At 48.5% G+C, this 22,439-nt stretch overlaps 1 protein-coding gene across 1 annotated transcript in view; it reads right to left on the reverse strand.

The window, feature by feature from the left end:
• Nucleotides 1-533: 533 nt before the first annotated feature.
• Smad7 (SMAD family member 7) overlaps nt 534-22,439 on the reverse strand; it is a 28,794-nt gene continuing 6,888 nt past the window's right edge. The window contains exons 3-4 of the mRNA XM_027397918.2: nt 20,754-20,828; nt 534-2,586 (exon numbers count right to left, since the gene is read on the reverse strand). Of these exons, the coding sequence (XP_027253719.1) occupies nt 2,048-2,586; nt 20,754-20,828 (614 nt within the window). The 3' untranslated portion in view covers nt 534-2,047. The remainder of the gene's footprint in view (nt 2,587-20,753; nt 20,829-22,439) is intronic.

Consider the following 22,439-nt stretch of genomic DNA (forward strand, 5'->3'; position numbering starts at 1 on the left):
ATGAGTTGGACCACAGGGCTGAGAACCTATCAATCATGAAGATCCTAGCAGACAGCCTTAAGTGAAGCTTGGATTCAGTCATCACTTGAGAGGGAAGGAGGTGGGGACTTCATCCCTCTGATCACTGTGGGGCAGTTATTCTCTATCACTTCCTGGGGCTCCAATCCCCAGGAAATGTCTTGGAATTCATTTTGGCAAAGTCCCTTCTACTGAGAAAGATGCTCTAGCTCAGTGTAGAATTAGCATGAGCCAAGGGAACCTGGTTCTTGAGGATGTACCTGCTCTTCTGCCACCAACCCCATCTTCCCAGTGACACACCCTTTCTCCTCAACCCACCAACTTCCAAACACTCAGCAGAGGACTCCCTCCCGTCATTTCCCAATGCACCATGAGGAAACCTGCAGCCACACCAAACAAAAGGGTACCCATAAGGCAGGTGGTCTCCAGATCCCAGGCCCATTCGCCGTTGTCTCCACTGGTAAACTTCCCAGCCTCCCTCCAAGGAAAAGAAAAAGCAGCTAAACAACATGGGATGAAGTATACATTTTAAAAATTGTTTAATGGAACATAAACTCCTTTAGAAAAACATTCAGCCAGGTGATAACACCCATAGAAAAGAACACCAATCTTGTGTTTATCTTTTTTAATTTGGCATGTTATTTGCATTTATATTAAAGCAAAGTGCATCTTTTCTTTATTTTTGTTTATACACATTGCACAATACATAAATAATGATGCTTATAAAACGTCTTTATATTTACAAGTAATAATATATTTATATATAACATAAAATACATTTTTCTTTAATAAATCTCAGCTTTTTTTAAGGAGTCCTTTCTCTCTCAAAGCACTACAATGCTAAATTTCCAATGAGAAGGCTTCTCTTGTTCATTTAAACCTTTGTAGTTAGAAAAATAGCTTATGTTAAAGTCTAAACATGCTCATTGAGCTAAGAACAGTGTCAAAGTATCATACGAGTGTATGAGTTGAGAGAAGAGCTGGGAGTCAGCCTAGGATGGTACCTTCGCTATGACAGGCCACACCCTTCTTGTTGGGAAGGGGGCCACTGAGCAGTTCCCTCCCAGGGATGCCCCTCCCTGGTCTATAGAGCTCAACATACAGGCTGGGGATGGGGTGCTGAGCTGACTCTCCACATCTGGGAGAAACCTGATGAAAAACCACAGCAGGGGGACCGGCTGAAGGGCCCGAGGGTCCTGGGTTAGCAATACTGTGACTGGGCTGTCCCTGCAGCCCTTAGGAAGCCCATCTCAAGAAAGAGATCCAGGAGCAGATGGCCAAAAAAGACAGACATGACAATGGCAGCGGGGTGACAGGAGGCAGTAAGACAGGGATGAAAACAATTGGTTCTGGTTCAGCCTCTAGCAGGCTGGCTTCTCAGAAGCCTGTGGATAGGCCCGTGTCCTAAAAGGGGGGAGGCAGGGCAGGGGCTTCGGCAGGCTGGGGCAAAGTTTGGCAGCTGCTGGAACACCTGCTGCCAGTCTGCCCAGGTACTGCCTCTGCCCCACTGAGCATGTCCAAAGGGCTCGAGAGACAAACAGCTTGAAACTGCAGACTCTCAGCTGGGGACATTCATAAGGAACACAAAAAGCATCTCCCCATCTGCCGTTCATGCACAACCCTACACGACCGAACATCCACTCCTGACAATGCCGATCCGAAGGGAAGGCAGTACCCACTTTCATATACCATATTTGGCAGTGCTGACTTTTGCTTCCCATTTTCATGTCGGGGTGTCCTGTCGACCACACCCACCACCTCAAAAAAATAAAAAAATAAAAAAAACCAAAACAAACTAATTCATCACAAGCTATTTCTCAAAGAACAAGACAAAACACAAACAAGGACAACGAGAAGGAAAAACAAAAATAAAACAAAAACAAAAAACAACACCAACAATGGTAACAACGAAACCGACCAAAGAGTTTGCATGAAAAGCAAGCACTCGGGAGGGAAAGGTTAGCAGCAAGTAGTTTGAATGGTGGCCTGCTCGGCTCACGCTCCGTCCTGTCCTCTTCTCCCCACACAACTACCGGCTGTTGAAGATGACCTCCAGCCAGCACGGGCAGCTGCTGATGAACTGGCGGGTGTAGCACTGGCCCCAGCCCTTCACGAAGCTAATCTGCACGGTGAAGCCCGTCCATGGCTGCTGCATGAACTCATGGTCATTGGGCCGCTGCAGGCTGTATGCTTTCTCATAGTCGAAAGCCTTGATGGAGAAACCAGGGAACACCTTATGCACCAACAGCGTCCTGGAGTCCGGGTTGTCCAGTGTGGCGGACTTGATGAAGATGGGGTAACTGCTACGGTTGTACACCCACACGCCATCCACTTCCCTCGTCAGCTGGATGCCACAGCCAATCTTACTCCGTACTTTCTGTACCAGCTGACTCTTGTTGTCCGAATTGAGCTGTCCGAGGCAAAAGCCATTCCCCTGAGGTAGATCATAGAAGATATCCAGGGAGGGCTCTTGGACACAGTAGAGCCTCCCCACTCTCGTCTTCTCCTCCCAGTATGCCACCACGCACCAGTGTGACCGATCCCCAGGTTCCAGAAGAAGTTGGGAATCTACAAAACAAAATGGCAGACAGTTGGCGGTGGTGACCAGGTTCTTTTCCCTCCTGAAATCAAAAGACATACATATACACTTGCTCTTGAGTCCCCATAGCCAGCACAAAACAAAAAGAGGGAGTAAGGGTAAGCCAGGACTCCAGGTAGAGTCGATGATGCTAATGGGGGAAAGACATCTTAATTAACCTTTAAGCATGGGGCTTACTGCCATGCCCTCCTTCCCTCTCCTTCCATACAATCAGAAATCCACAGCATCAGCACCTGTGCCTACTTATCCCCTGAGAAGCACAGACACTGAAACCCTTGATAACTCGGTTTTACTGTGTTGGGGTGGAAAAGGCCTCAGAAATAGCCTAGAATTATAGTTGCTTCCCACAGATGGAACCTTGAGGGATAGCTCTACCATCCTGGATGATAGACGTTGGCCTACTGGGTGGTGTGACCCAGGCAGACTGAGAAGCCAGGTGGCCTGTACCCTCTGCAGCTAGCTAGTAATACAGGCTAGTCACCCAATTCTCACATCAGTACTTTGTTCATAAGGGAGTATCAGCTGATAAAGATTCAGGAGGCTCCGGGTTAAAAAAAAAAAAAAAAGCCATCTCCCTGACAGAAACCAACTCTCTCTCTGTAGGTGACAGTAGTAGCCTGTACAAAAGAGTTAGCTCAAGTTCAAATGTCAAACTACAACAGGCAGGTGGACATCAGCCTAGACCACTTCCGGCCCAGACAGAAGATGCCCTGTCTGAAATAAATGTGACCATCCTTGAGGTATTCCATCTCTGCCCGTCAATCTTCCCTGGAGGTGCCTCCCCTGCTCCAGGGAGGCTGCATGGTCCACATTGACTCTTGTGGCATTCCACCTGCCCCTTCCCTGGCTTGCAAGACCTCCCCAGCACAGCCCTCAACAGCCTGGAAGCCTGGGATGAAGGTGGTGAGGTGATTTTCTACACAATTGTTCTGAGACCTTTAAAAGGGGGCTATATGGAGGAAGTGCCTTCCCCCCCTGCACTGCACTCTGCTACCTCCCCTAACTCTAGCCAAGAGAACAGGCCTCAGACTGAGGACTATAAATCTCCCCAGCCCCGCCAGGCTGCAGGAACGAACGCTGTGGTTTGTGGCAGCAGGGTGGAGACCGGAAGTCTTTGTATTTGTTAACAGAAATGGGGAAAGGCAAGAGGGAAGGAGAGGGGGTGGGGACACTGAGGCAGAACTGGAAGCCTCCTACCCCTCTCCTCCTCCTGTAGGCTCTTTGAGCCCTGAAGATGGAGTCTGGGGAGGGGGGAGGGGGGATTGTGTCCTTGAGGCCTTTGTTTCTGGGCTCAGAGTGATGAAGGCTGTCCCCATGCAGGGGCAGGACCAAGAAGACTCAGCCTTGTTGGTAACCCAGGGCAACTTGGTACATCAATCCATTCCAACTTTTACAGGCATGTTAGGACCTGGGATCCAGTCAGCTCCATTGCCTTTTTTTTTTTTTTTTTAAAGCAGCAGTTGGTTTTGGATGGGACATCCCATGAGTGAGTTCAGACATCAGACAGACTGATACCTACAAGGTAGCCACATATACACAAATTCTGAGCGGCTGTCCTGAACTACAGACACCCCCAACACACTGGCCTTCCCAATCCATACCTTCTAGCACACAAGGAAATGCCAAGATGGGGGAGTGGTGGATTCCTTTCCTGGAATCCTGACCCCACTGAAAATCAACACCACAAACCTGCACTGTCCCCTGCCCCCACTGCCATGAACCTACCCACCAAATATACAAGACAAAGTATACAAGACTGCATGTGTGTCTTTGTGGGCTCGTGTGTGTGTGTGTGTGTGTGTGTGTGTGTGTGTGTGTGTGTGTGTGTGTAGTGTCTGTGCCTGCACACACACTAGAAAATATGAAAAACAAGAGAAGGACGAGGGCTCTGCACAGAAGGTGACTCATCAGCCACTAACTTGTCTCTGCAAAGTGTCCATCAACTGCTAATAAACTCGTGAGCTCTGGCAATCTCTGAACTTGCAGAGGCAGCTCAGTTCTGAAAGCCACACCAAGGTCCCCTAACACCCAATGAAGTCAGACACCACTGGCCACAAGAGTACACCAAAAGTGTCCCAACTTGGGACAAGAAACCTGACCAAGGACAGAAAGACTTGGGGAGTGGTTAAAAAGAAGGAAAAGAGTTTGGGAAGACTCTCGGAGGGGCCTCACAAAGCTTTGTTTCATGCAGCCCAGCCCCACTGAAACCTGGCACCAGACTGTGGGTAGGGGGAAGGGAATGAATGAAGGAAAGGGGAGGGAGGAGGAGGAGCCTGGGATCAAGTTGCTCCCCATGCCAGGCAGGCTGGCCTCCTCAGCAAGGGGTGGGGGTCCTGTCTGCCCTGCAAGCCTCTGGGGCAGAACAAACCGGGAGAGGCTGGGGCCTGAGGCCTGTGGGAGAGAGGGAGCAAGGAGTGAATGTGTGCCTGGGTTTCTTTTTCATCTGTACAACCAGTCTACCCAGCAATTTGCTGCCAGACATCCCCAGGAAAAAAATCCCTTTTCTGTTGAGGTTAATGGCCCAGCCCAGATAAATGGCAGCGTGGGTGTCCCTTCGATGCACCACAGGGAGACCCCTACTTGCTCCTCCCAGTCTCCAGCCCCACACAGAGCATCCCTACACCTCCTCTTGCTCCTGCCCAGACTATTTCTGAGCACAGGCCAGCAAAAAGCCCTCAGTGCACATCCCAATGCTGAGGCCAGACCATGAGAACCTAGAGCAGCAGCTTACAATGGTGGCACCCACATGTCTACCTTGGCTCGAATACTGACTGGTTAGGCTCACTTATGAGAAATCAACCAACATCATCTTCTTAGGAACAGCTACCTGAATTGGGCCCAGAGCCCACAGGTCTCTGAGTTTCCCAGGACACATGGACAGGGCCTTGGAAGTCTTGGTCGCCACAAAGATGAGTGGGGAGAGGACAGGAAACCCAACTATGGCCTCACTGCTCATACTCCCAACACAAACCCACTCACGCTTGTCAATCCATTCCAGCTTTATAACCTTTCCGGGGTTTTCAACTTTTCCTCCCCAGAAAACTGTACAGGGGCTTGTTTTTAAACTGCATGCATTCATTCTAAAGCATCCAAAAGAAAAGCTACATTGTAAAAAGTTCACTAATCAGATGCCTGCTCACAATTTTTTATTACAGCTGAGGGAATTTTTGGAGCAATACCAGAAAAATGCTGAATCTGCCTAAAATTCCATTAAGGTGTTTGCCCCTCCCCTTCCACATTTTCCTTAACTCATAAAATCTTCTGGGGGGGGGGAGGCTGAGAAGGGGAGGATTTTACAGTGTCTGCATAGGGAAGACCACTAAGCAAGGAGAGCTACCACCCCTGGTCCCCAGTGAACACACTAGATGGACACTTGTAGACTAGGGACTCATGAATGACTTTCATACTTTAGGCCTCCATGGAACAGGGTAACTAGACCTCAAGGTCACAAGTTAAGAACAGAAGAAATCTCATTTAAAAATGTATAGGGTTAGGCTAGGCATTGGTGGTGGACTCCTTTAATCCTAACACACTCGGGAGGTGGAGGCAGGCAGAACTCTGTGAGTTCAAGGCCAGCCTGGTCTACAGAGAGAGCTCTGGGACAGCCAAGGCTACACAGATTTTCAAAACCATCTCAAAAAACCAAAACCATATATATATAGCCATTGAGATGGCCCACTAGGTAAAGGTGCTGACAACCAAGCCTGACAACTGAGTTTGATCCCTGAAACCCAGATGGTGGCAGGAGGGAACCAACTGCCCCTGACTTCCAGAAATACAACATAGCACAATTGTGTGCCCCGTACAATAGATAGATAAATATGGCAAGTAAACAAATAAAACTTGAAGGTGTGAAGAGAGATGCAAGAGGAAGAACGCAAGGAGGGAAAGGCCAAGTTTGGGGTCTCCAGCTCACAGAGCCAAACATGAAACTATGATGTCATCCAGAAACATCAACGGGATTCTCCTATCACAGACACACCTGACAGTGGTGTCCACACACAGAACAGGCACTGATGGGGAGGTGTCCTGGAATTCGGACCTTTGGTGACAGAAACAAACCTAAAAAATAGAGTCCAAATGGACAGAGTCACAGGAACTGGCTGGCACTCACAAGGTTAACTGTGCCAACTGCCAAGACATAGGGTGGCTAGAGTTGCAGATTGCAAAGGAGGGGGTCTCACCCATTCTCACCTGTGTGAGACGCTTGGATTATAAAGTGGTTTTTCTCTGCCAAAACCCAACGCCTCCTGCTTGGTCAATCCAAACAGGAAGGGCACCTAAAGAGCAACATTGCTCCCAAAGGCCTTTCCATGCAGGTCAGGAGTAAACAAAGGCAGACAAGTAGACACAAAGGCTCAGCCCTGGAACACAAACACTGACTACCATGACCTACCTGCCACAGGTCAAGGGTCCTCTCTCCTCGGGACTGAGCGCCACCAGCAGCTGCCCCATTCTGTCCTACTACGTCTCAAAGGTTGACAGAGGCACTACTGCCCGGCTGCTCTCCATTTAAAGAGCTGACCTTTCTGAGTTCACTCCAGCCATTCCGGGACCATAGGTAAATAAGAGGGTCCAACACCCAACCTAGGCTCACCCTGTATCATTACAACACGATGAAACCTCACAGCCAATAGGGAAAGCTATTGGCTTGAACTTATCAAGTCTGCAAGCTAATTGAGAACATGGGTAGAAATATAGCCCTGACTTCCGGGAGGTCCGAGACAGCTCGGATAACTTGGAGCAACTTACCTACAAAAGCTGAAATGCTTCGGTTTAATTCTCCATTGCTAAGAGCCCTGAGACTCAACCCCAACTCCCACCCTTCACTAAGGGGAAGTGAAGCTGGATTCCACCCCCACCCAGCAGTATCTCAATGATACTGGTTGCAGGGCTGGGAGGAGTGAGTGGTCAGAGGGTGTTTTGGAATCTCCTTCAAGACCAGGGTACACAATCAGATCCCTGGGCCCAATTGGCTAAATCCCTAAACCCAACTTTCCTTAGCAGCCTCGCTCCCCATCATTGTACATTCCAACTCTGATGGGATATTATCAGATTCATCCTAAAAAAGGGGCCACGTTGTGCCAGCCTAAGAGTTATTATGACACTTTAATACAAAAGTGATGGTAGCCTATCATATAGTATGCTAGTCTCAAGTATTATTAGAAGGGGCTGACCCTCAATGGTGGTGCTCGCCTTTAGTCCCAGCACTCAAAGACAGAGGGGGACCTCTGTGAGTTTGAGGCCAGCCTGGTCTACAGTGCAAGTTCCAAGACAGCCAGAGCTACACAGAGAAACCCTGACTCAAAAACAAAACAAAACACTGCTTTGCCCTGACTGTCCCATAACTGCCTTGTCCCCAGCCAATCACACAAGTGGAGGACAGTTCTAGGCCAGAGCTGACATCCAGGCTATCAAAAGGTGGTGGCCAGGTGGTGGCAGTGCACCTAATCCCAGCACTTGGGAGTCGAGGCCAGCCTGGTCTATAGAGCAAGATCCAGATCAGTCAAAGCCATACAGAGAAACCTTGTCTCGAAACCCCACCAACCAAAAAAAAAAAAAAAGGCTGAGCTATGGGCAGGCAGCTACCTCAGGCCACTATATCCAATGTCCCCTCCAACGCTCTAGGGGAAACTTGAGTAAGGGTCCAGTCCTCTTGGGCCAAGAAGAAGGAAGTTCAACAGCTTCCTTGCCAGCAAGTCACTTTGTGACCATGGCCAAGTGGCTTGCTCTACTGGGAGTTATCAGTTTAACCTGTTTATAAATTATATGAAGGCAGTTTGGGCAAATCAGGCCCCTAGTCTCTGGCCCTGCTGGTCTCTGAATGACTTTGTGGTGCACAAATGTACCCTGACACATCAGTAGTTCCCAAGCCTAGTTCCATTTACCATCACTACCTTCTAGAAAGTAAGAAAATCTCTCGGAGGCAGAGAGCACAGTTTTCAATTTAATTTGTAAAAAAAACAGCCTAAACAGAAAAGATGTGAGTCCAAAAAAAAAAAAAAAAGGCCACTTCCAACTCTAAACCAATTTGGTTGTTCCTTTAATTCCAAGCGAGTTCTTTATCTTGTCACTCATTTTCAGAAAAAGCTGAGCCCCATGAAAAGGCCTCTTACTACTAGCCTACATCCAGCACCTACACCAGCTTGGAACCCTACAACTTCTCTCCTTCCACCCTCCTGCAAATTACCCCAAGCTTCCAGACAGTCTGCTGGTCTAGAAAGATGATTAGTAACTTGTAGTAACTTGGTCCTTACAGACAAATGATGAATAACGATTACCATTTCTGAGATGCACTGCCATGCTCCCCACACTGGTCCCAACCAAAGCCCTGCTTGCTATCCATGCCTGCCCCTAGCTAGCCAGAGAGTCCCTTCTCAGAGCACTGTTTAACCGTCAGAGAAGAAAACTGAGGGAAGGGTAGCACAGGGCAGAGGAGGGAAGCCACACAAATCAGAAGCTCCTGTCTGTCTCGCCAGTTGGGCTGACTCGGCTTCCTGTGGCCCTGTGTTCAGCCATGCAAATTATAACATGTACCCGACTGCTGCTGCTGCTGTCTGAGAAGACCGGCTCTGCCCAGCTCTGAGGCTCAGAGGAAGGGTGGGGACTCCCAACCCAGCCAACTCCATTCATAATATTTACAGTAAATGGTCTCTCTGGCTGCTGTTGAGTGTACATCCAGCCTAATTACCTCTCCAGTTTGCCTACAATCCTCTTCCCCTCCCCCTCCATGAGGTATGACCAAGTTCCTACCATGACCCCCAGAATAACTCAGTCATCTCCTGAGTGTGGTTTTTGCAATGGAGTATCTGGAAACCCCAGGTTCTGCATAGTATTGTCTCTTGGATAGACCTGGTTGACCCCAGAAAACAGAAGGAGTGGGGCAATCGTGTGACAAAGTCCATATTCCTGTCAAATCGTGCTCCTCAACCACCCACCTGCCAGTCTGGAGAACCCCTAAATTCCAGATCTGGATTTAACTGAAGAGCCATCTCTGGATGCTGATAAATGTACACAGCAGAAAGAACTGTGAGCCATCAGAGTTCTCTTTGCATCTTTCACTAATCATTGTAGTAAGTAAGTTGGCTGCATACTAGAAGTTCAGTAAGAATCCTATTATATAGTATGACACAAGTTACAAAAAAACAAACAAAAACGCCATTAATGAAACTCATTACTTTGTATGCTAACTTTTACAACCTTTTTTCTAATATAAATGGATAGATACACTGAATCAGTCTTCCAAAAGGAAAAAAGTTCTCAGATGCACAGAATACAAAACCATCTTGCCTGCTTTTTGCCCTAGACCTCACTTTTAAAAAGCCCTAGGACACTGACCCCAATCCCCAAGGGTTGGGCACTACCAGCTCCAACTCTTCCAACTCCCCACTCAGGTTTTTCTGGAGGGTAAGAAAACCTTCAGATAACAGGAAAATAAAAGAGAAACAAGCGTCCTTTTCATTCCTCTCCTCCCCAGGCCCCCTTGTTCCATAACAATTATGAAAACTGTTGGATGGGAAGGCATTTTGAATATTTACGGCATTCCAGCCAATAAATTCCAGCGCAGGATCTGATGGAAATGCCTCCCTCTCCACCAGCAAGCTCCCTCCCCTGTTCCCTCCCAACCCTCATTCCTCTTTTCTTTACAACCCAGGACAGACTGAGGGACTGACGCAGGCTGGTCAGGCCAGGGCTGCACTGTACTTACCAGGGAAAACCAGAAAGACAGCCTGGAGACAGTGTGCAGACTGGAAAAGTTAATCATTTCTTCTGTCTGCCTCTGTAATCTAATCTCCCCAGCTTGGACACACTCACTGCTCAGCCATCCCAGCCTTTCACCCCCAAAGCACCCAAGACCTGCTAGACCCGAGCCTCCCTGCCTGCCCTCCAGCACCACCCCTCCAGTGCGGGAGGCCAAGGGAATGGAAGGCTCCCAGAGTCCTCTTCCAGGCAGAGAGTGTCGCCGCAAGGACCTGGAGTCCACCATGCATGGCTACCCTTCTGTAGAGTGGCCCAAATTCTGAGTATTTTCTGGCCTCACATGACACGGGTTCCAATCTGGCCGGTACATCTGCAGGGCCCTGCCTCACCTCCCCCTCCCCCAGGCAATGTGGTAATTTTGTTAAGTATACCTTAGCTCAGAAGGAAAGGGGTAAACAGGCAGACAGCTCACTGATGGAGTGCTTGTTTTATGCAGAGGACCCTGGGTTTGATCCCAGCACAGGAAGGGAAGGAGAAATGCCCACTCTCTAATGCATGTATGTACCACCATGAGCCTGCTCCCCTAAAATATATGCCAATGTCACTGTGTGCTTATGCATTTCTTTCTGGGCTGAGGGAGGGTCCTCTGCTTTCACTGATACTTAGAAAAGCTTGCAAACCAAGACACATAGTATTTTAGAATAAAGAGGCTGGTGACTCCACATTGGGTGCCCCAATGGCAAATTCAAGGGACAAAGCATCACAGATCTTGAAGGGGGGGGGGGAGTGGTGACCAAGCCTATCCCCTTACTTTGTAAATGAGAAAACCAAGGTCCATAACATAACAATGTGTGGCCATACTCTTCACTCTCAAGCCATAGTAAAGTCAGTCTCTGGGTCCTATAGGACAGAGCCTCCTCCTGGAACCACAAATGTATAGGGGAAGGGGGGAGTGGGGATCATGGGATTTCTGACTCTAGAGATGGGGTCCATCTCTAAGAAGTAGGCACACCCAAAGCAGGGGGAACTTTTCCTTCTCCCTCTTGGTTACTGATTAATGAGGGGAGGGCCAGTTCTGTCTAACAGGCAGCCTGCCAAGGGGCTGACAAGAGTCCCCACACAACCACAGCAGAGCTCAAACAGCTCAGATGGTCCTGACTTTTCCTAGGGACTGGGGCAATGATCAGAACTTCCCCACCCACCCCCCAAAAACTGCAGACAGGCAAATCTGCTACAGACTATCATTATCTTGTTATTCATTTGTGTCTGTTAAGCGAAGGTCCCAGATTTAGAAGTAAAAAGACTATAGAGAAACAAACCAACCCAAGAGCCACCAGCAGCAGTCACAGGTCTGGTTACCTGTGTGTCTTTTGGCTAAGGGACAGAAGCTCCTAGCTCCACAAGGTGAAATTGGGAGTTGGGACCAGTTCTTCCCTTTCTCCTTTGGTGCTAACTCCAAATCAAACAAGCTCTCCAGCCACCCCTCCCCCATGGGAGGTCAAGACACCAAAGAAGCAGCTAAGATAATTCAATTAACAGGTCCTCACAGAAACCTCAGGTGGTCCCCAGGGAACCCACAGGGCAAGATGGGCATAGAAATGAAACACCTTGGAAAATACATTCATAGATTACTGTGTGCAAGCAACCTCAGGTCAGTCATGGCCTCCCTCACAAAGGGTTAGTCCTCAGAAGTAATCTCAGGCTCCCGAAATATCCACCTCTCCTCTAGTTGTCAAAATATTAGATGTTGTCTAACCCTGCATAACCACCCACCCCAAGGGTCTCACTAAGAACCCAGTTCCCTAAACATATTTAGCAGCCTGTGGCCCCAGGGTACTAGCAGGGGTCTGCAAGATGAGTTAGCATCATGCCTTTAATCACTGCTATTATCAGACAGTAAGCACCAAGGGTTGAAACCAGACCATAGGGGAGACCTCTATTTACCTACAAACTTGGTTGTGGGTCAGTTCTCAACAGAAGCAATGGCAGGGGCTGTTGACTGAAAAGTTTTGCCTGTCATCTCTCCCAGACAGCCACCCACCCCAGCAACTCTGCTATGCGGGCCAACTACATAAGAAGCTGGCTCAGACCCTGATTCTCCCCCTCCCCCTGCACAGGGCCTGGGTACATGCTAACTTCTCAAGAAATAGCTGATAAACAACTGGCCCACTCAGCTAAGGACACCGTACCTTCCCAGGGTCAGCCAGAAGGGCCATGGCTTGTCTTGGATCCTGTGCAGGTAGAAAGAGAGACTCCCCTGCTCTGGGCTGAACGGATGCCCAGCCAGTGGCGGCATAGGCTGAGAGGTGTTCCAAGGTAGGCGCCGGCTGGGCAACCTCTGCGGGTACACCACCTGCCCACAGCACTCTGCTTTGGCGTCCTGCTCTGTTTGGACAAGTTACCCTCAGCAAGTGTTCAACAATGCTTTTACACACCCCAGGGCTCTTGTTGTGTTATGAAAACAAAACAAAGCACACTAAGGAAAAAAGCTGAGAGGGTGGGGGTGAGAGGGAGTGCAGAGCAGCCAGCCACACACAGTCTTTCTCTCTGGTCTTCATCTCTCCCACTCTGGGCATCTCTCCCACTCTGTCTCATCCCAAGCCATCAGAGCAAGGGCATCAAAGAGAGGACTCAGATCCCCAGGGATGAATACATGGATGCTGTATCTTGTCTACCCCTCCTTTCAGGGGATGCTTCCTGATGCACTGACAGCCACATGACCTACTTATATTAGCTGTACCGGTGGACTGTGAAAGGCCGGTCCTACCCTCAGGGACAGTAAGAAGGGCATACTGACAGCACTGAGGTCCAAACTGCCTGATGCCAGATTCCTCTCCAAGAAGACAACTGTGGTGTGAAAAGGCTATGGACTGGAGTAAATCCCTACCTACCCTTACCAAAAAAAAAAAAAAAAAAAAAAAAAAAAAAAAAAATCTTTTTGCAAGTTAAAACTGAGTTAATGACACTGGGTGGGGCTCAGTGCTCGGGATACCGAAGCCAAACCAAAATTAGTTCCCAGCCAAGAGCTGCTTGGCCTCGCCATTTGGGGAAGGAAGCTGAAAAAGTCATGAAAGATTCTTCAGTACACCGGGAAATAAGGCTGCAGTTAACATTTCAACTGAAGGTGACCCTTCTGGTAAAATATTTTTTTAAATAATAAAAATAACATAAAGTTCTCAAACAGCCTCTTTCTTAAAGAAAATGTCTAAAAGTCCTCAAGGGACTAGAAGGGAAGAAGGGGGCAAAAAAAAAGACTCAGGCAGTGCCAGGCAGTTTCCTCAGCTACACTACTTTTCATGAACTTTTTTTCTCTGGAGTTCTTCTAAAAAGAGAGATGATGCAATTTCCTGTCTTGTCCCGATATTTCCTGTTAGCTGACAAGGTGAAAGTTATCGCTGTTTTAAATGACTGTCCTACACTCCATCAAAGCCACCTTCCCCTGCCCAGCTCCCAACTTTACTACAGTCTGTCTCCATTATAGCACCCAAATAGTATTGTTTTCCTACACCTTTAGGAGCAGGCAAGCATTACTTCTACATTGGCAGCTTCCTCCAGGAACTGGGCCAAGGACTGGGATCCCCAAGGTGACCTCATGTGGGGAAGCAGAACAGCTAAGGGGAGGCAATACCCTCTTCCTACCAACGTGTATAAGTGGAGTAACTGCAATCAAGTGAACGAAGCTTTCTTGGTGTGTTAGCCACTAAATTGAGGACTGTGCCTCAGCAGTTAATAATATCTTCCCTCTGAAAATAGCCCGAAGAGGAAGCCTCCGTGTGACAGTAGGCAGGCAGCCAGATGCTGGGCATTCAATCCTCCCCGAGAAAGATGCTAGGCCAGTGCTGACCTCCCAGTGGCTGCACTTACAGTATCCTCTCTCTCAGGCTCCCATAATGGGGCACCTGCCTGCCCTGAAACACAGGAGGGGTATCATGTGGACCATGGGCTCCAGTAGCCTTGAAGGGGTCTAGGGTCACTAGGCTTTGGAAGCTAGCCTTTGTACCCTCTCTGTCTCTGTGTCAATACACTAGGCAGGCACCCCGGGCATGGCATCTGAGGAGAAGTAGGAAGAAGTGTACTTCCCTCAAACCCTACCCGGACAGAAAGGTTAGACTTGGGGAACAAATGAAAAGAAATTTCCTACTTAAGGTTTCTCCAACTTGCATGGAAATGGGAAGGTTGAAAACTCAACACTGAGCAGGGTGTGGAGACACACACCTTTAGTCCCACCACTCAGGAGACAGAGGCAGGCAGGTCTCTTGAGTTTAAGGCCAGCCTAGAGTATACAGAGTGAGTTCCAGGACAGCCAGGGCTACACAGAGAAACCCTGTCTCAAAACACAAAAACAAAGAGAGAAAGAGAGAGAGAGAGAGAGGAGGGAGGGAGGAGGAGGAGGGAGGGGAGGGAGGGAGGGAGGGAGGGACGGAGGGAGGGAGAGAGGGAGGGAGAGAGCGAGCAAGCTCAACACTGAGACACACCTCTCTGTTCAATGCCAGCAGGATGGCTCTAAGAAGCCTGTACCCAGGCCACCAGTGTACCTACAGTCCCAGAGATCTCCAGGTGCTTTGGAAACCAGTATAACCCATCAATAAATCTAGCGTGTGTGAGAAATCTCTCCTCACTAGACACTGCTCTTTACCAATAGGACAACACTTGGATACTTTAAGAGTTACTATGTCACATTTGTGAAAACTGTGGTAAAATCCATGTAGCATGAAATGTACCATTGGTGTCACTGGGTACATGAACTATATACATCACTACCCCAAAAGGAAACACAGTCCCATGGGGCACTTTTGCAACCATAACAACACATAGCAGGAAGACGGGCAGGCAATCAACATTCTCCTCAAATGTTTCTACAATCAAGCAAAAATGTTTATTTAAAAAACCCAAGAGGTTGGAGAAACAGCTCAGCACTTAAAAAGATTACTGGCAACTAATGCAGAGGACCTGGGTTCAGTTCCCAGCACCCACATGTCTGTAACTCCAGTTCCAGGGGACCTGAAGCCCTCTTCTGACCTTCTCCCACACCAGATATCCATGTGGTACACAGACATACATGCAGGCCAAACACTCATACACATAATAAATCAATCTAAGGAAAAAAAAATTCAAAGAGGAAGTTCAAACTCAAGGGATACAACTGTAGGAGCAAATCCAGGAACTAGTGCTTTACACTTAAAAAACAACCAACAAATCATCAGACTAAATCTACGTTAGAGCAGTTTTTATTTTGTTTTGGTACAAGTTCACACTTATGCAGCCCTGGCTGGCCATGAACCCAGATATCTGCCTGCCTCTGCCTTTGGTAATGACTTATGTTTGCCAGGAACAATAGATAATACATGCTTGTAAGGAAACCTATCTCAAAAAAATAAAATAAAATAAAATAAAATAAAATAAAAATCCTATCTTGTCATATTAGCTGTTTAAGATTTTAAAAGAAGTCCCTCTTTTTGCTTTGAGACATGTAGCCCTGACTGGACTAGAACTCACTATGTAGACAAGGCTGGCCTCAAACTCAAGAGACTTGACTGCTTCTGTCTCCCAAGTGCAGAGATTAAATAAGTACACTTACTTTGAGTGCCACTCAAGTGCAAAACTTACACTGAAGTGAACAAAGACCAACCTCGAGGCTGAAGCCATAGCCCATGGTATAGCACTTGCTTATGGTACATGAGGGTTAACACTTGGCTGTGTACTTTCAGAAAGAAGAGAAAAAATACCATTATTGTATGATATAAAGAGAAATTATTATGGGATTAATATGCAAAGAGGCAAAGGAAGCCAAGCCCTTTGGTGAATCTGTGACACTTCTTCCTTTCACTGCTGCTGGCCCCAGGGGTCCTCAAAAAAGTCTAAGCAATCTACAGCAGGCAGGCTCCGTTGAAAAGAGGCCCACGTGGGAGTTGGGGGAAGCTGTTTGCAGAACCACAGCCAAAGCCACTGCCACCCTGGACGGGCCTTTCTGAGCCCTTCCCCCCTTGCTGGCTGGACTGGGTTCTGCCTGGGGACAGGATACAGAGGCAGCGGCCCATCTAGTCTAGCCGGCAGAGCAGCCCAAATTTGCTCCAGAGATTTTTAAATGCTGTCACCCTGCATTTAACCCCTGCCTGACTACCTCATTCTTTCCAGGACAAAAGAGGTTTATCGGGGACTGTTCACCAGGGGCGGGGCCCATGACCTCAGGCCCTACAGAAGAGGCCCGCCAACAGCCCCAGTGCTGCCTAGGACTGGTCTACACCAGGGTGTGGGCGTGCATCAGGTGTGCCGCCCTAGCCTGGAGCCAGCAGACTGACTTGGTTTAAAGAGACTAGACTTGTATTCTTGGAGTTCCAGATTGTCATTTCCCACAGTGGCCTGGAGGGAACAGGTGGTCACTGCTGGTCACTGTGCTAGCCCAATTCCCCATAAGTCCAGCTGTGAGCTCATCAGTATGTATTCCACCTTCACCTCCAAGGGTATTTGAAACCACAGCCAAATCAGGCAGGAGGAAGGGACACTGGGAACACAGCAGGCTCCAAAGGTCCAAGGCTCCTAGTTCAGTATCACAATGTCATACCAGATGATAAAAACTTGTTCACATTCAGCTGAATGAATGGCTTTTCTTAAGCCAGAATGTAGCAATAGTCCCTGAACTTGGTTTGAGCCCAAGTCTGAGAGCCAGGGCAGCATTTCAGATTATATAGGTGTTTTTAAAGGTTCTCCTCAGATACCAAGGCAGATGCCAGCAGGGATCAAGGAGGAGACAGACTTGTCCTTGTGGTTGATTTGGTACTGACTTGAAACACTTCCACCCCAAAATTGGAAACCAAAAGCTATCTAAGACCTTAAGCCAAGGAACTAGCCCCCTAGCCCTTCCACATAAACATGACTGCATGGACAGGAGATATCTATGCAGTTTCTTCAATTCTCAAAGAATTGCATGCTTCAAGTCTCTAATGCCTACCCCTCAGCCCCACCTCCACCCCAGTCCATGGGAATTCCTCTTTCCAAGTGTAAGTAGCTGCAAATGGCTCCAGGCCTCCAACACTGCTCTCTGAGGGAGTTCCAGAGGCCCAAACACTACTATCTCTGAAGTAAGGGCCTGCAGCTAGAAATACTGCTTTTTCTGTCATTAAGACTGGGCATAGGCCACGTGCAGCCACTCCACCAGACTCCAGATAGAGGTTGCAAAGACACTAACCCAAGAGCAGTTCTTCCCCGAGAAAAGTAAGTAGAGAGCCCTTGCAGTCTCTTCTACTGAGCTCTATAGAAGTTTCCCAGCTATGTCAGTTCTTGCCAAGGTGGGTCTCCCTGACTCATTGCAGTCAAAGCAGCAGTAGCAAGGGCCTGACCTGGATTTGCATGCCTTCCAAAAGACATCAGTGCCCAGAGACAAGGCTAAATTCAGGCTACCAAAACTGCAGTTCTGAACCATTCCAAATACCAATCCCCACATACTACTCAACTTCATGTAGGAATGAGCCACTTGATGAGAGCAGGCCCCAGATTCTCTCAGACCCTGCCTGTTGGCATGGCATATCTATGCTCAAGTGTCAACACAGGAGCTTGTCTGTCTGTCTGCCGAGTGTGAGCACACACACTCACAAGCTTGCACCGAGCAATCCATCTGTCTCAGAAAAGCCGGCTGTCAGAAATGAAAGTGCAATCTCCTGGAACTAAATTACTGCCTTCTAAAAATGTCCCATTTTCCCAGACTGAGGAAACTTGTAAGGGTGGGGTGTGTTTCAGTGCAGGTCCCCAAGGACCTGGCCTGTCATCCCCCTGTTCTCCCCCCACCAGAACCACACTGCAAGGCTGGAATTCCAACCTGAAGCCAGGGTGCTACTCCCAGGACTGGCCCCCGCCCACTCCCCTTCCTCTAGCTGGCCCTCTGCAAAGAGTACAGGAAAAGGAATGGCCAGCCTTGGAGTCACCCTTGCCTTTCAGGAGGGGTTGGGCCTTTGAGCATGCCCCACCCCCATCTCCAAGGCACCACATTTTCACATTCGGCTGTTTTCTCTTTCCCTTCTTCCCTTGCCAAGAGAATCAAGCCCTGGCTCACACAGCCGACCCTTCCTCCCACCCTGAACTGAGCCCCATTCATTAAGCCTGCTCTTAGCCAGGGCAGGACAGGAAGGAAAGCAGCACACAGGGCCTGTGAAAGAGACTCCCAGAGGTTATTTCAGGGGGGTGTCACCGCCCCCCACCTTGACTGATACCCATCCTGCCCCGGACCTACCTCACGCCAGTGTCAACTACAGGAGCCCATTCCCATCTCCTCCGGGGGTCATTCAACCAACCCTGCCCCTCAAGACTCCAATCTACATAAAACAGACACATCTACTCCCCTACACACACACACCCAGCACCACCTCTGTTAAAAAGACTTGGCCTGGGCTTCCAGAATGTATAAAACCCTCTGCCTAGGCTCATGAATCCGCCTTCCAGGGGCAGTCACAGGACAAAGAGTACAGTAAGTTTCTCTCTGTGCCCATCACCTCTCCTCTACATACCTCCAAACCATTGGCATCAACCCCAGAAGTTCTTCCTACAACCTCCACCCAAGCACATTATTAATACATGGCTCCAACTACATACAGAAAGAAGAAAGGGCTCCAGCTTCGAAGCTTTGGGAATTAGTAAAACAAGAGCTAAAATTCAAAACAAATGCTCTTTCATGTGGAGGGTCCCCCCTCCCCGTTTGCAGTTTTGTTACACCATGCCATCCCTTGCAAGACATACTCCTGCATCCTAGCAGAGCCTCATCCATCTAAGGGGCTGAGATTACCGAGTGGGTGGGTGGGCACTAGAATGTTGCTTCCCAGCTTCATTCTAGAACTGGCCGAACTTTGGGGAAGCGGAGTCGGCTGACCAGGTCATGCTGTTTGGCTCCTGGGAAAGGGTGAGTGGCTCTCAGGCCGGTGGTTCTCAGCCTGGTGTCGTCATTTCCTCCAGTAGAGGAGACAGACAAGATGTTATCAATAAGACAAGCCTTCCGAAGAGCCCCTTTCAAAAGCTACCACTTCCCTTGCTTATTTCATGTGGTTTGGAGAAGCCAGGGCTCCTCCCTGCACACCCAGGACTTAAGCTAACAACATCCTGAATGTGTGATTATTTTGCTCAGATTCTCTCCTGGTCCTTCCTTTCAAGGGCTCTCACTTCATTTCAGCATTAGAAAGCAGAAGACGCACAGACTGTGAAGGCCATACTGGCTCCCTCTTAGCCGATGGGGCCCACCTCCCTCCTCCCCCTGGGGTCCTTCTTTTCCTGTTCAGTTCTCATTAGAAGCTTTGAGTAAACAATACCCTCAGTCTCAGATAACAGTCAGAGTACACACTGCACTGAAATCAAAACAAACAAGGGTCCCCCTACAGCCATTTCCCAGCAGGCTCAATTCCTGGAGGGGAAAGTCTGGGATGTGGGTCCAGAATGGACTGTACCTCAAACCACACATGGGGGCAACTCTTTAACTGTCAGTCATAAGCATGCATCCCACAACAGAGGGTGCACAAGTCCCACAGCTTCCACTAAGGGGTGCTACACCAAGACCTCCGCCAGCGCCAGCTATACCGAGTGCCCAGAACTGTCCTGGAATTTCCCCTAACCCAGGTTACTTTCCCTCTTGCTTTAGCTAATTCTTAGAAAATAAATGATGACGTGGTAGGGTAAGAGGAAATGAAGAAAAACGTCCTTAGAAAAGAAAGAGCAGTCTCCCAGAGTGTCTCTTGTCCTAAGAGACAGACAATAATGTACACAGGCTCTCTCCCCAGTGTACCACCTCCAATCCTAGGACTCTTAGCTCCAGGTCTTTGGTCTGTGAGCCTCGAAGAAAGCCTGTCCTACTGACTATGGCAAGCCCCTGCCCTGCTGCCACAGAACCTCAGTCCACTGAGATCTGGCTTGCACCTGGGCTTTGCCCCGTAAACATGGGTCTGTCTCCTTCAAGGAATGCGTGCAAGAGCCAAATAAGGGGTTAAGCACATGAGATCTTGCCAAAGTTTACAAATGGAAGTAACCTAGGTCGGGAGCTGCTTAAAAGATCATGAGGGGTGGCAAGATGGCTCCCAGGATAAAGCACCCACCACGCCTGATGACCTGCACTCAAATCCTTGGAGCCCACAGGGCGGAAGGAGAGAAACAACTCCTATAAATTAGCCCTCCAAACACTTGTGAGTAATGAACATACACATAAAATTTAGCAAAAATAAAAAAATGACCACGAAGCTTGTCTCCCACACCATCAGCTTCCAACTGACTCCAGGTTCCCCATTCCTGGGAAAGGCAAGGTTCTGCCCACAAGATGACAAGATGAAGGGCACTACCAGCACCCCAGATCATCTAGTTTAAGGCATATGACAATGAGAACAATTCCAGACCAGCTGGGGTGGCAGAAGGCCATCCCTATTCCTTTAGCCTCCAGCAATTTCTAGGAAAGGAGAAAGTGTCTTACCTGAAAGCCCCCCAGGGGCCAGATAATTCGTTCCCCCGGTTTCCACGGAGGAAGGCACAGCATCTGGACAGGCTGCTGCAGAGTCAAAGAGAGAGAGAAGTAAATATGCAAATAAAAACACCAGAGTCAAGGGCTGTAGAGATGGCTCAGCTGTTAAGAGCAATAACTGCTCTTTCAGAGGACCAAGGTTCAATTCCCAGCACCACATGGTAGCCCACAACTGTCTATAACCCGAAGATCTGACACCGTCACACAGACATACATGCAAGCAAAACACCAATGCACATAAATATAAATTATTATTAAAAAAAAAAGTGTTCATTCTTACAAAACCCTGAACAGCATGAAAGAAAGACCACACATTCCAAAGGGCTGAGTCACAGCCACGGATGCAGATTATTAATGGTCTACTCAGCTTCACGGTCCAGCCTAAGACAGACCACAGCACCTTGTCACCCGTCTGGGCTCCAGGAGGCCAGTTAATCATTAGTCAAGTCAGGCTCAATCACAGACTGGCTGGAATTTCTCTTCTATTACAAGTCTCCCATTGAGATCAGGTAATTCCCAAGGTCAAGGAAGGTTCGAAGTGTACTTTCTTAACCCTATTCTCTCTTCTCCCATCAGGCACAAAGCCTCCTTCCTCCCACTCCCATAGGCAAGGGTCTCACCGTGGCCTTCAAAAAAAAAACATTTTCCCTTTTAATTGAGATATAAAAACTACAGGAATTTAGTAGACTCACTTATTTTGATCAGTTTTATCATGGACACAGCTGGAGAGAAATGTTCTACCTGATTCCACACTTGTCCAAACCCACCTCTGGAAACCTGCCCAGCCAGCCCCATTCTCACAAGGCTGCCTGCCTCAGTTCCTACAAAATCTTCCTGGCACCATTCCCTTCCATTGTCTTTACTAGACCTTAAACTACAGATTATGTATCCTCTGCCTCTCCCCTCACTCCCAGGAGTTCAGCACGGTGACCTCAGTGGAATGACAGTCCCAGTTGAGAGACAGACAGACCCTCCAAGCAATTGCAACAAAAAACAATGCCCAGATATCACAACTAATTAGTTCCTAGGAACACAAGTGCACACAAATGCACAGGCCCCTGGAAACCTCTTCTGCACCATTACCAACGTCAAATTTCTTCCCAAGTCCCCATAGAAAGTTTGGCTCTAGGAAAGCAAACACACCACTGGTTTGTACAGACTCCAGTTCTCCAACCCCAGGCTACCAGGCACAAACAGATGCTCCTTTGGCCACACTGGCAGACAGTTCCTCCAAGCTAAAGAGAAACCTAGAGGCAAGTAGCCCGGACAGCCCCTCAGTGGTAAAATAGTTTGCCTCTTGCTCCTGACAAAAGGAAGGTGACTGCCAAGCCTGTCCAACACAGTCCCCAGAAGTTTCTGCTGAGGATCCCTCCCTCTGAGGCGTTCTCTTCTCAAGACTGGAAGATCAACTATTGAAAACCCTCCAGTGGGAAGGAAATGGAGGTGGGGCACTTTGGGTATATAGTACTTGCCCAGTGTGCATTTAAAAAATGAAGAAAAACCTCTTCTAAACGGGAGGGAGCATGGAGGCATGGTTGGCAGGGGGAAAGAGAAGGCTATATACAACCTCCTTTCTTCAGGGTAGAGGATAATTCCTACCAGGATTATACAGTTTTACAGGATACGCTTAATCAAATG

This window comes from Cricetulus griseus, chromosome 2 (assembly GCF_003668045.3).
Source record: "Cricetulus griseus strain 17A/GY chromosome 2, alternate assembly CriGri-PICRH-1.0, whole genome shotgun sequence".
In the NCBI taxonomy this organism is placed as follows: Eukaryota; Metazoa; Chordata; class Mammalia; order Rodentia; family Cricetidae; genus Cricetulus; species Cricetulus griseus.